We start from the raw sequence: 12,500 nt of genomic DNA, 5'->3' as shown, positions 1-12,500 counted from the left end.
TTTATCTGCAAATGCTGCTTTCATGCTTTCCGTCACACGAGCTTCGAAAGCATAAACAAGCAGGCTTCTTTGTCTCCCCAGTCCACCACATGGAGCACGCCAAACTCTTTATTTGGCCTTTCTCTTGGGCGTTGGTGATAACCCTGTGCTTGTTTTCAACTTTAGACACCGTTTTCCTCTTGAAAATCACCACTAGTCTTAATTTTAATCCATCACCAGCACTAACACCAACAAACCAGTTGCATAATTCTTCTCATTTCCTGTCGTGACAGTTCTTCTCTGCGGTGTAATGTTGATCCATTCGGTTCAGCAGCATATCGAAGATCAGTGGCGTTTTGTCCATATTTCCAGTAACATGTAGTGGGGATCTGTAGTGGGTAGTTGTGTTCTTTGCAAAGTTTTATAATATAACAGCAAAATTAACGAGCGTTATTTATCAGACCGGCATTGTAAACTCCGTTGAGTTTTTTTTGGCCATTTTGATGTTTCAGTTATAATCGCTCAAAAGTGAAGGTTATGTTGTTCAGTTATTCATTTAAACAGGAAGGTTAATTTATTAGTGGATCTAAATTTTTAACTCTTGGTTAAGCCTTTTACTTTTCAATCCAAAACCAATGTGTCTTCATTTATATGCTAATGAGGGACACATGTCTAAAACAATGGATTCCGTGTATAATACGCATCTCAATTTTCGGAGCTGTTTTAGCAGGAAAAAAGGGAGTGTTATACACGGGTAAATACGGTAATTGTGACCACTCCCAGGAGCCAGTGGGTTATAAATTTATATAAAATTCTTCTTCTTCTTCTTCTTATTATTATTACTATTATTGGGTTATTAATTAATTATTGGTGTCAAGCATAGCCTGGTATTATACATGTACTTAATTGTACTGTGTAGGATACCGTATCTTAGGGTCCACTTAATAGTCAGACTCAAATCCAGATTGTATTAAAGGCAACTGGCAATTTTTTTTCTTTATTGTCTTCACAACAGTACTGTACTAACCGTATCGATTAAAGACCCCAACCTGCTTTAGTTATTACAAACTGGTGATTGTTGATTGGCACTCAGATGCATAAATTGGCCAATAGAAACTATGAGTTGCCGCCTGTTCACTGAATTTACATGTAAGTCCTGCTGGTCGGGGGTTAATACCTGGGCTGAGTTACACAGACTGTGTAGCGGATGCTAACAATACCTTACAGTGTACATGTGCCTTTCTAATTGAGCTGTGCGCTTCACAGTGCAGTCCTGAAGACTTCAAGGAAGGGTGATTAGTATGGCTGGTTTGTTTATGGTCAATAAGGAAAACTTCAGAGACTTTGGAGATCCTTTAAAGAACTAAATAAGATAGATAGATAGATAAATCGATAGTAGAGGCTTGTTTATGCTACACATTTGCAATATTTACTGAATTGCCAGGTAGGCCAGCAATAAGCAGACAGTACGTCATAGTCACAGAATACATGTACATTGATATTTTACAGTAACAAAGTCATTTAGTCCGACCAAGGACTAAAGGACTCAGATTGCAGTTACCCAGAGAGTTTCACACTCTTGATACTCTGTGTGTGGGAGGGGATAACATTGAGGTATTAATAAAACTAAACCACGAAACAACGAAATGAAATACCAAAACACCATTTATCACCCTACCATACATTGAATACAAACTGATACTAATTTGCAATTAGATATCGTTTTAGGGCTAATTAGGCCTAAAAGATTATTGCTCCTAATCTTAATCTTAAATTGAATCCTAATCTTAATCTTAATAAATTAGGAGCAATAACATTTTAGGCCTAATTAAGCCTAGCTGGGTTTAAAATGATATGTAATCTCAAAATCCAACCTTTGTTGGTTATTATTCAGTGTATGGTGGGGTCGCATATGATGTTTCAGTCTTTCGTTTCACTGTTTTGGTTTCACTGTTTGGTGTTTCACTGTTTCATGGCTTAGTTTCAATAACATTCATGAGGGGTGGAAGCTGACACACATTTTTGATGAACCTCTCGCAGGCAGCAGATTGCCTGACTCCAAGTGTGTCTGGACTCCAAGTGGGTACTAACCAACCCATTTAGTCTAGATTATTTGGAATAATTATAAGTGCCACTGTAGTGTTTATGTGAGTGCTGCCATCAGATATATCAGGGCAGCATTTGTATTTGTAAGGTTGGCTTTAAATCAGGTTATGGCATGAATTCATGTTACTTTGTAGCATAGGTAATTCAGTTATTTGCCAGTGTTTTTTTCTGTCAGGTTTGTCTAGGCCAGGGGCAATTAGAAATGCGCCCATCCTGTCATACACTAATTTAATTAATTAAGCTGCACGTATAAAAAATTATTGGGCAAAGTATTTCCCTAAATTTACAAACACAAGCATAGGAAAAGAAAAAAGATGTGCTTTCTCATTTACTGTAGGAAATGGCTCTGTAAATTTCAGTGATACCTCTTGAGATCTGCAAGAATAAGAAGCAACTTTGTACTTGTATTTTTTACAGGGTATTGTCAGAGGTAAAGCTGAAGTTCAAGCCCAAAGCTGTAGTTTGTCAATGTGGAGTTGATACTTTAGCTGGTGATCCCATGGCCTCTTTTAACCTCACCCAGCATGGTATCGGAGAATGTGTTAAACGCCTCATGGACTGGAATCTACCACTTTTGCTACTAGGTGGAGGTGAAATTACAATGTCTGTTTTTGACCAACCGACTTGATTTAGTAATAATAAGCCTAAGTGCAATGAGGGTGACAGTTTTTTACACAGTATAAGGGAAGTTTCTTCGTTGATCCATTAAAGCATGTGCAATTTCAGAAGACAGGGCATGAATTGAACAAGAGGATGAATTTTAATGTATGCATTTTTCTTTTACTTCATAACCCATTCATCCCTGAAGCAGCCCATCTACAAATGTATGAGTAAATTGTCTGGCATCAGAATAAAAAAGTCTCACTCTTATACATGTAGGTCGGACTGAAAGGGCTCACCAGCACATCTTGAGTTCTCTTCTTCAAGGTGTTGTCAGTCAATAAATTATGTCCGGTTCATTTTGGCAAATGTCCGACCAAAAGGAAGATTTGAAAGGACATATGTCCCGTGAATAAAGAAAAATTATCTCCAGCACTGGTTTACCTCTTGGGTTGTTAGATACCCTTGATAGGTTTAGAATAATTTATTGTACTCATAATTTCCTTGCATCTACTCTGAGTAAGCTTCATTTAGCTCATCAAGACCTTCAGTTGATTCAGTTGGCATCAACAAGTACAGCATTACTAGTTCCTGTTCTTCTTGCATACTTTTGTTTTATTTGTAATAAACCAGCTGGTAAATCTTGCTCTGATTTTGTTGTCCCTGTGTCGACTGTTTTGGCTGTCTTGCAGTAGAAAATGCATTAATTGGTTTTAAACTTCAAGGCTTCTTTCTTGTAATCAGGAGGATACAATGTAAAAAATGCAGCAAGGTGTTGGACATACTTGACGAGCATAGTTCTCAATCAGTCACTCTCTTCTGACATCCCAGAACATGAGGTAAGTACCACACATTTGCTTCCCAAGGATATTGCCCAGTGGGACTAGAGATGTCTATCTGTCAAAGTAAGGGTGTGGTTTGAAATCCCTGGCCAAGCTATTACTCTTGGTGCCACTACTGTATGATTAACAAGTCAAAGGAAAACTATGAAGAAGTCGCGGATCCATACATTGCTTACAAAATGGGAGTTCTGTTGCAATCAGTTGGTTTCTGATCTTGTTAGGTAATACTGCCTGAATTTGTGTTTGATTTTTATCTAAAAAGAATGTGTTATCGTTGGCAGGCTACACTACAGTAGGTCACTTTCAAATATCTGAAGGGTCCTCAACTATGTAAACAGCTATGACTGCGTCACTTTGCAATAGGTAAAAACAAGGATTGTTTCCAAAAATTTTCAAGTAATATATCAAACACGAGAAGGAGTGTTTCATCGGATATCCAAACACTGAGAAGCGAGGTGGTTAACCGAGGTTAACCGAGGTGGTTGGATATCTGATGAAACACTCGTTTGAGTGTTTGATATTGCTTCTCAAAGGAATCAGTATTTTAACCCATTCACACCTCAAACGCACTAGGACGCCCCTATTGACGAGTAAAGTCATCTGGCGTTAGACAGAGCAAAATCTATGAAGTCTCACTCTCAGGGGTCCATGAGTTAAACCTTTTTACAAGGTTGTTAAAAGCCTACATGTGTGAAGTACCAGAGGATAGCCATTTACACTGTAGCTAGGAAAGAGTGAATTCTTATTGAAAAGGAATGCTTCACTGTTCAACTACACACACAAGAAGGTGATACCAGAAACAGCTGGATATTTCTCAACTTTGTAAACACAGCTATCGAGAGGTTTATTTGTTTATTTTTATTTGTTTGCCACACATACAAAGAAAAAGAAAGAAAATAAACAGATTACAGTAAGTTACAACAACCTAAAAGCAGGGCTCAAAGTGTATTTTTGGCTTTGGGAGCACTAGTGCTACTGAGTGTATATTTCTAGGCGCACTGCCAAAATTTTAGGCACACAGCAGAAAATGTTAAAGGCACAGCTTATAAAACCACTGGGAACACCTGTTCCAACAGAAAATCAGAACTTAAGACATTATTATGTCATCTTCAGTTTTTTGTATTTTATTTTAATCCTGTGTTTGTTGTTTTAACTAAGGCTGACTTACTTTTTGTTTGAGACAGCCTTAAAATTGTTGTGGTTTTTAAATCAACTTGACCTCTCAATTTCAACAACATATTATTACATGTTGTCATCCTGTTAAAGGACATTCGTGATAACAGAAAAGTTGTCATCATTTGTTTTCTTTTCAATGTACACTTGTAACCAAACAAAATATACTTGAAAACTGGAAGAGATACACAACTTCATAGTTGATAATAGACGTGTACTTCAGTGATTCCATCAGGTCACCAAGTGACAGAAATAAATCCTGCGCATTTGACGTCGTCGTCATAGGCCGCTATGTCTCGTGCATTCCTTTACAGTAATTCCGGCTGTTGTTAAGTGAGCCTACACAAACTTGAAGCATCTCCTGAGGATTCGGTTGCTAAGTAACCGCTGCACATGCTTTCAACCCTTGGCAGAGGTCTCTTTTCCCGTACTCATCAGCCCAGTAAACACAGAAGAAAACAGACCTCTGCTAGCAGGGAACCATTGTCTAACAATGAAGATGAATGCACAGGGAAAGCTAAACAGTATCTGGAGCTCATCAATTCTTTCTCTGAATCCCACTCTAGCTACTCGAATTCATTTAACCCTGCTCTTTGAAATTTGTATATTTTTCTTTTCTTGGTCGTTGGCTCATCCTCTTTAGCTTTATTGTGGACTGATATAGTGACACAGTATCATTCAAGGCAGATTTACTCACTTTTGTAGTATGTGAAGGCTGGCGTTTTATAAGAAGCCCATTGGATACAAGACAATACAAGTGCAATGACTTAATTTACTGGGTTATAATTCACTTTTTTAACAATTTTCTTAACTTGAAGAAGCCTCATACAGTATTGTTGACCCTCTGTTGACTTTCCACTATCACAAACCTTTAACATGGGCAACATGTATGTGATTGTGCTTTATTCGTAGTCTGCATTTGCATGTGTCAGCAGAGTTTTAACAAAATGGAAGAGTATGGGGTGGAATGAAACATCAACAGCAAAAATGGACCTTCACTGGCATTGGGGGAATTTTTTGAGAAAACTGATGACAAATAAACACACACAGATGAAAGGGAAATAATGTAACTTTATTATTTAGGGCAGGAAATTGAACCAGGGACTACCTGAAACAAATTCAGCGAGCGTGGTCAGAATGCAGTCTTGAACCCGGCGTCTCCGGATATCAAGGCACGGGCCCTTACCACTCGGCCACACTGCCTTCAATTTTCCACAACCATAGCACAGTGACACCTTTAATCTTCCACTGAGCAATGGCTTAGCAACACATGCTGACAGCAATGAGTATCTATCCCATCGGAACGCAGAAAAGTAGAAATATTAATTAATTTTCAACGTATCATGTTGCGGCATTACTTCGGAAAGTGAAACGCAAATTGGCATATCTTAAAAGAAAATCGTTGTCTTATCGATTAGTTTACATCTGAGTGAGGGACAAATTTGCATATTCTGACCCCTAACGGTAGTTGCTTATATGCTTTGCGTATCCATGACTGAAAATCACATACTTTTTTTTCTTCAGATTTTGAAAGTGTGTACATTTGCTTAACACCTGACTGGCAAAATTTTGAGCTTTGATTTTTATCCGAGAGCTGTTTACTAAGTTTTGGATTTCATTTTGGTTTGCCATTATTGATCACGTTCAAAACTGACCGATTGGACCTCAGGGTTGGATCTGGTGTAAAGTGACATTTACTCACTGGCTTATAATTTCAGCTTGGAAATGCAGCTTATTATAATTATGTGCAAAACACAATTTTAAAAGCCTGAAAGTCCAAAACTCCTGTGCTGCATATTAATTCAGAAGTATACACATGCATTGCATTCTTACGGTAAACTAGTGAGTCATTGATGTCATTTTCTCCTTGATCCAGCTCTCAAGATTTTAAAATTAGTAATTGCAGACCATTAAATAGAAAAATTCCAGTTAAGATAAACAGGTGTCTTCTTAATTAATTAATTAATTAATTAATTAATTAATTAATTAATTAATTAATTAATTAAGTAAATCAAGGCTTAAAACTTGGGTCACACAGTGTTTCGTTAACATAGTTTTTAAATCCACAGAAATGTTTTGGTCATAGTAGCACTTTAATTAACTGAGTAGGAACTGCCTTTGTTATGTGAGATAATGTCATCTGAAAATGCTTGAACTGTAGTCATTTCAGATAATTATGTAAAACCTTTGCTCCAATTCAGCAACACTCGCTGATCTCCTGAATTGGCAGCATTTTTTGAAGGTGTGCGAAACAATAAAGGAGTCTTTCTGGAGGAGATTTATTATTAATTTTTGATTTTAAAACCAACCAAATATCTGGTTGCAGTTTGTTTCATAATCACTTTGAACTTGAATATTTGGTTTGTCACTATTTTTTAGACTAATACCTTATCAATTTAAGTACATGTACATTGTATGTCCTGTGTTTATTTAGCTGATGTAGCATTTTTTGTTCTCTGTAAATCTTTATTTTTAAAGTTTAGTATAAAATTATTATTGTTATTGTTGTCGATGTTTTAGCAATTACCGGTAGCTGGCATGGGTGCCACCTGGTCCATGTGTCCTGTTGGAACTCTGCCCTGTTGGATAAAACACCTTTTTTCCTCCCTTGTTTGTCTGAGTTTTTTCCTTTCTTACTATAAATGTTATTTTTTCTGTTAATTTATACTCAGTTAATGTCACCCAATAAAAGGGGGAAAAGGGCTAGACTATTTAAATGTCATCAGCATCATCTCTGTGGTATTTTTATCTGCTGCCTTATGAGTGACAGTAGATATGTGCCACAGACCAGCTGGCTCAGTGAAGAGTGCACTTTTGTGAGGGAGTTTGGATTTGAACCCCAGCAGGACCAATTCAGAATTGTAAAATAGATGTAACTGAGGAGAAAGCAGTGTTTCCTTTGTAATTTCCCCTCAATTGGTATAGGACAGTATGCCCTGTCTCACATAACAGTATAACTCTGTGAGACGTTTTTTATCATGATTATTAAACAAAGAATGCCATAGAAGTAAGTGTTACAATAACTTACTGTACCAGGGAAATTACCTTACAATATTTGCGATTCGTTTACATGTTTTTGACACACAAGTACCGCAACCCCCACTCCCCACACTCACGTACACACACACACACACACATGGAATATGTTTACAAAATACGGGTAGTAGAAAAGAAGAGCTATTGGTTTTGAGATGAGTGACCAATTATACTCTACAAGATGGGATACCTGTTCAGTTGGAGAACAAGGGGCTGTTTTTTAAAGTACATGTACATGTAATAGCGGTTCCCATTTCTTTGCTGTTCTTTGTTTCTTTGTTGTTGTATGGTCCTTCTCTAGTTTAAATATACATGTATTGATTTGTAGATGTCGTAAGTATTCTGCTACCCTGTGAGCAGAGTCTCTTTCGATCTTCCTAGATAAGTTGGGAAGAGGACCCGACTTATCTAGGAAGATCGAAAGAGACTCTGCTCACAGGGTAGTATTCTTTGAAAGCCAGATGAAATATTTACTTGTCAAAAAAAAAAAGTTAATTTGCAAATTGTACATGTATTTAGTGGTATTTGGCCTCAGTCCCTGAAAAGCATATTCCATGAGTGGTCGACTTGGAAAGAAGTGATCGACCAGAACGTAAGAGTAACCAACAACAGTGCAATTGAAGGGAGTGCTAAAACTGGTAAAATGAAAAAAAAATCTACTTACTCAGTACATGTATCTACATTTAAACACTTCTTCATTTTTTTTTCCAACTTATGTTACAGAACTTTTTGGCTTATGGACCTGACTACCAGCTTGATGTTCCACCGAGCAGAAGACAGGATATGAACAGCAAAGAGGACCTTATCAATCTCTTCAACACTCTATTAGGTATATAAATAATAATAATAATAATAATAATAATAATAATAATAATAATAATAATAATAATAATAATAATTAGTATTATTATTTATATGATCATCATCATCATCATCATTACTATTTATGAAATGTAGATTCTAAAGTGATCCTCACACGTATCTGGACAATTTTAGTAATATTGTCTCTTAGACACCTGAAAAATTCAGGAGGCTTCAATGGATTCAAACTCATGACCTCTGTGATGCTGGTGCAGTTATTGTTATTATCATCATCCTCCTAAGGGTGATCCAAATACAATTGTAGCAAAAAACTAGGTGCTGAAAAACCTGCCCTCGGTGCATTTTCAAGACCTACATGTAGGTCACAGTTGTTTGCAATATGGACCTCCCTGCTGGGAAATAAGATATGGTATCCCTGTTTTCTCTGGCACTGCTCAGTGTGCAATCTAAGGAGTCAAGCCAATTTGAACATTGAAATAATCTTGTAAATTTTGGAGATGTTTAAAAGCTAATTCAGGTGATAACCCCCATTTTTTATTCCCAGAAAGCAGTTAGAAAGGCAAATTGAAACTCTTTGTAAAGTTTAAAAAAAGAATCCAGAGCAGATTCTGAGGTGCCCTGACATTATTAAAATACATGATAAGGTACTAGTAGCTCTGAATATGCTTGTACCTTTAGCTTAATACTCCCATTGAAAATAATACTTATTATTTTCAATGGGAGTACCAGTATTCCTTTCATTTTCATGTTGCTGCTGTCTGACTGTGTATTTCATACCTACATGTACAGTACATGTAGTGTAGACTATAATAGTTCATACTGTTGTTCATTTGTGACTACCATTTTGTTCTTTTTCTGTTATAAACACAAAATGCAGATATAATCAGTTGAAATTTACTTTAATTTGGTAAATGAAATTATTAATTCTTGCAGGAAACATCAAGAAGATTGTGTGACATGTGAATTAACATTGTGACCATGAAACATGCCTATTCTTGTTAATGTTTTTGTCAATTAGGGTTGGGTTTGGCATTCACAAATCACTTCACATGGAATTGAGCGTCTACATGTAAGCTACATGTAACTGTACCTCTGAAGTCACTAAAAAATGTTAAGTTCCTTGTTCTGTGCTTTTTTCTTGAGGTACTATTATGATATTCTTTAGATTATTATTGCAAAGAAAGAATTTGTAAAAAAGTCATTTCCAAAAGAAGACACATTTTTGAGAAAAAAAATATTTTATTGAAAGAAACAAAGAGTTCAATACTTGTTTTTCACCCCCACAAAAGTTGTGTGAACTACAGTAAGGTGCACCCAAATCTCTAAATTATTTTTGTTTGCTTAAATCCTTGAATTTCTACAATTAATAACATTATTGTTTTCAACTACAGTAAATTAGATTAGATTCCCCCAGAAAGACACCATTTTGGTTCAAGTCTGACAATCAACAAACGGGGAAAGTGACGTCAGTTCAGGAAACTGTTTATCACACACTTGGGAAAACACAACAGAAGTGAGAGAAACAGATGTTGAAATTGTCATACCTTTACACTACATGTACATATGGTATTTTGATGGTCACATGACTTCTGACTTGACAGCAAAATGACTTGTAAACTGTACTAAGAAGGTTTCAAATTGGATGAGGTACTTCACTTTCCATTGAGATGTAAAGGATGTCAATTCAAATAGTTCTTGAATTGACGTCATAACTCTATAGCTAACAGTGCACAGAAAGTTTTAGGATTAAACAAAAGTTGTTTTCTACAAAACAAAAAGTACCCTGAACAAAGTGAAAATTTATTTGAGCCAGTTTTTGGGGGTTACAAGTTGGTGTACTTTTATTATAAAAATTCCCAAAGTTTGGACCAAAAAAGTATAGAAACAATGTTACATATGTACCTTGGAGTTTCCAATATTATCTTTGTAAAAAAAATTGAGTTTCACATTGTTGCAAGTTTTCAATGTACATGTAAAAAAAAACTTTCTGATTAAAAATCTTGTTGCACAGTATCTTGTCATTTACCGGTATATATATATATATATATATATCCATAAACTATTTGAAGCATTGAATTGTATGTGGGAAAATATGTCACGCATCTGCTTTTCAGGCTTACCACTAGCATTTAGGCTAAAAATTACAAAAGTTGTTCTATGACATTGACCACTTTTTTTTTCAGTCATTTTTTAAATAGTAGGCTGTACTTGAGAAAAAGTCATTTTTCTATGTTACAAAGTGCAAGATTTTAAACTGACTCAAATAATACCTAAATATTTGAAGTGAGGGGTTAAGGTGAAGGGTTTGCGATAAATCCATCTTGCTGGAGGATAAAGTTCCTCACTGTTGAAGTTGAGATTAGAACATTGCAAATAAATAACACTTGCACTGAACACTTCTTGCTATAATCTGTTATCTAATTTATGTACATAAAATTATTCAATTTACATCTGCATGGTGGGTATTAAAGGGTCAGCTGGCCGCCAATTATCAAGATCTTTAACGTCCTCTATTTCCTGTCTCTTAACCTTTACTTTCTCTTTCTCCTCAAATGGTACTCTAAAACGGTAAATAAGACAACAAACAATTAGAATAGTTAAGTTTTTACAACATTAACACTTCACAAACATGCTGAATTTAATCAATGGTTCTGTTTAACACTGCTTTCATTACTGTTGTGGACCGGATCAAACTGCCATATCCTAGATGCTAAGGCGGGGATGTGAGGTTTTTCATCCCTGTTGTCCAGTTCTGTTTTATAGGTTTCCCAACTCTTCCTGCCTACATGTATGTTATTGCCCACAGGAAAACAAAACAAAAAAATATAACCACTGGTTGAAATATTTTGGGCCGCAGAGGACTTACATGTAGAACTGCATGAATATCAAAGACAGGTGTGGTACTGGTGATGAGAAGAACTTACAATAATATTGGTATCAGGATTTTCCATACAGTCGGACTCCTGATTATAAACTTGAACCCTCACTAACTGCTTAACTCAACGTATTCCTGATAACTCAAACCTGTTTCAATTTCCCTTCAAGGTTCGAGTTATCAGGAGTCAACTGTACTTATTTCGATCCATTAAATTAACAACACATGTGATGAAGTAATGGAATAATCATACTTTTTACTTGACATCTGTTTTCTCCATTTACCTTCCATTCTGGTGATCTCATTTGTCAGATTAAAAAAAAACCTCCAAAAAATGTCTCAAATGTTATTTGTTTGGTTCAGTTAAATTAGGTAACAATACCTTGGGTGTGGTGGTAAGTCTTGAAGTGGGACAAATGTGTCTGGAATATATTGTACCAATCCCCTATAAAAGAAAATTAAGTTAAAAGTTACTTTAACACTGTTTGAACAGGTGTACTAAAAATATAATTCAACCCATTAGAAACCTTTAGCACTGACGTTTTCGAGATATTCCACAAACTGCGGTTTGTGGTTAGTCGTTTGCCGTTAAAAGTTAGCTCGAGTTTGAACTTTAGCAAGCCATTCCTGTTATGCACATCGGCGCTGCCATCTTGGATTTTTCATTGCCACAACTGCTCTCAAATCAAACAGCTCAAATTCTCCCGAAACTTATATTTGATCTTCAAAATTGTTGCAAACAGATGTAACAACGTGACTGATATGGTCAAACGGGAGGTCTGATTGATCTCTGGCTATAAAACGCTGCCGTAAATCACTTACCGCAAGAACGGTGTCCTGAAGTTGAAACTCGAACCGTAGTCTGGAAACTTGATGGCAAAGACAAGATCACGTGGTTTCTCGAGGTTCGGGGTTTTGTGGTATTGCCCAAAAAATTTGTTGCTGAAGGTCTTTAATTGACTCCGGGGGTGAGACTTTAGGGCTTGTTTACATGGAAGTGGGATAACCTGCCTGTCCATATAAACTCATTTTTTCAGCCTCATGTTTACACATCATGATAGGTGAGG

The 12,500-nt window shown here is 36.2% G+C and overlaps 2 protein-coding genes across 2 annotated transcripts in view; one reads left to right on the top strand and one right to left on the bottom strand.

Annotated features, from left to right (window-relative positions):
- LOC137988222 (histone deacetylase 8-like) overlaps nucleotides 1-10,571 on the top strand; it is a 19,513-nt gene extending 8,942 nt beyond the window's left edge. Inside the window, exons 8-11 of the mRNA XM_068834275.1 lie at nucleotides 2,503-2,675; nucleotides 3,430-3,524; nucleotides 8,460-8,565; nucleotides 9,492-10,571. Of these exons, the coding sequence (XP_068690376.1) occupies nucleotides 2,503-2,675; nucleotides 3,430-3,524; nucleotides 8,460-8,565; nucleotides 9,492-9,514 (397 nt within the window). The 3' untranslated portion in view covers nucleotides 9,515-10,571. The remainder of the gene's footprint in view (nucleotides 1-2,502; nucleotides 2,676-3,429; nucleotides 3,525-8,459; nucleotides 8,566-9,491) is intronic.
- A 150-nt stretch (nucleotides 10,572-10,721) lies between these two features.
- LOC137988224 (uncharacterized) overlaps nucleotides 10,722-12,500 on the bottom strand; it is an 8,935-nt gene continuing 7,156 nt past the window's right edge. Inside the window, exons 6-7 of the mRNA XM_068834278.1 lie at nucleotides 11,816-11,878; nucleotides 10,722-11,118 (exon numbers count right to left, since the gene is read on the bottom strand). Of these exons, the coding sequence (XP_068690379.1) occupies nucleotides 11,004-11,118; nucleotides 11,816-11,878 (178 nt within the window). The 3' untranslated portion in view covers nucleotides 10,722-11,003. The remainder of the gene's footprint in view (nucleotides 11,119-11,815; nucleotides 11,879-12,500) is intronic.

Source organism: Montipora foliosa, unplaced genomic scaffold (genome assembly GCF_036669935.1).
Source record: "Montipora foliosa isolate CH-2021 unplaced genomic scaffold, ASM3666993v2 scaffold_412, whole genome shotgun sequence".
Classification (NCBI taxonomy): Eukaryota; Metazoa; Cnidaria; class Anthozoa; order Scleractinia; family Acroporidae; genus Montipora; species Montipora foliosa.
Note: the sequence above shows the minus strand (reverse complement) of the source record. Positions and strands in the feature narration are given on the sequence as shown.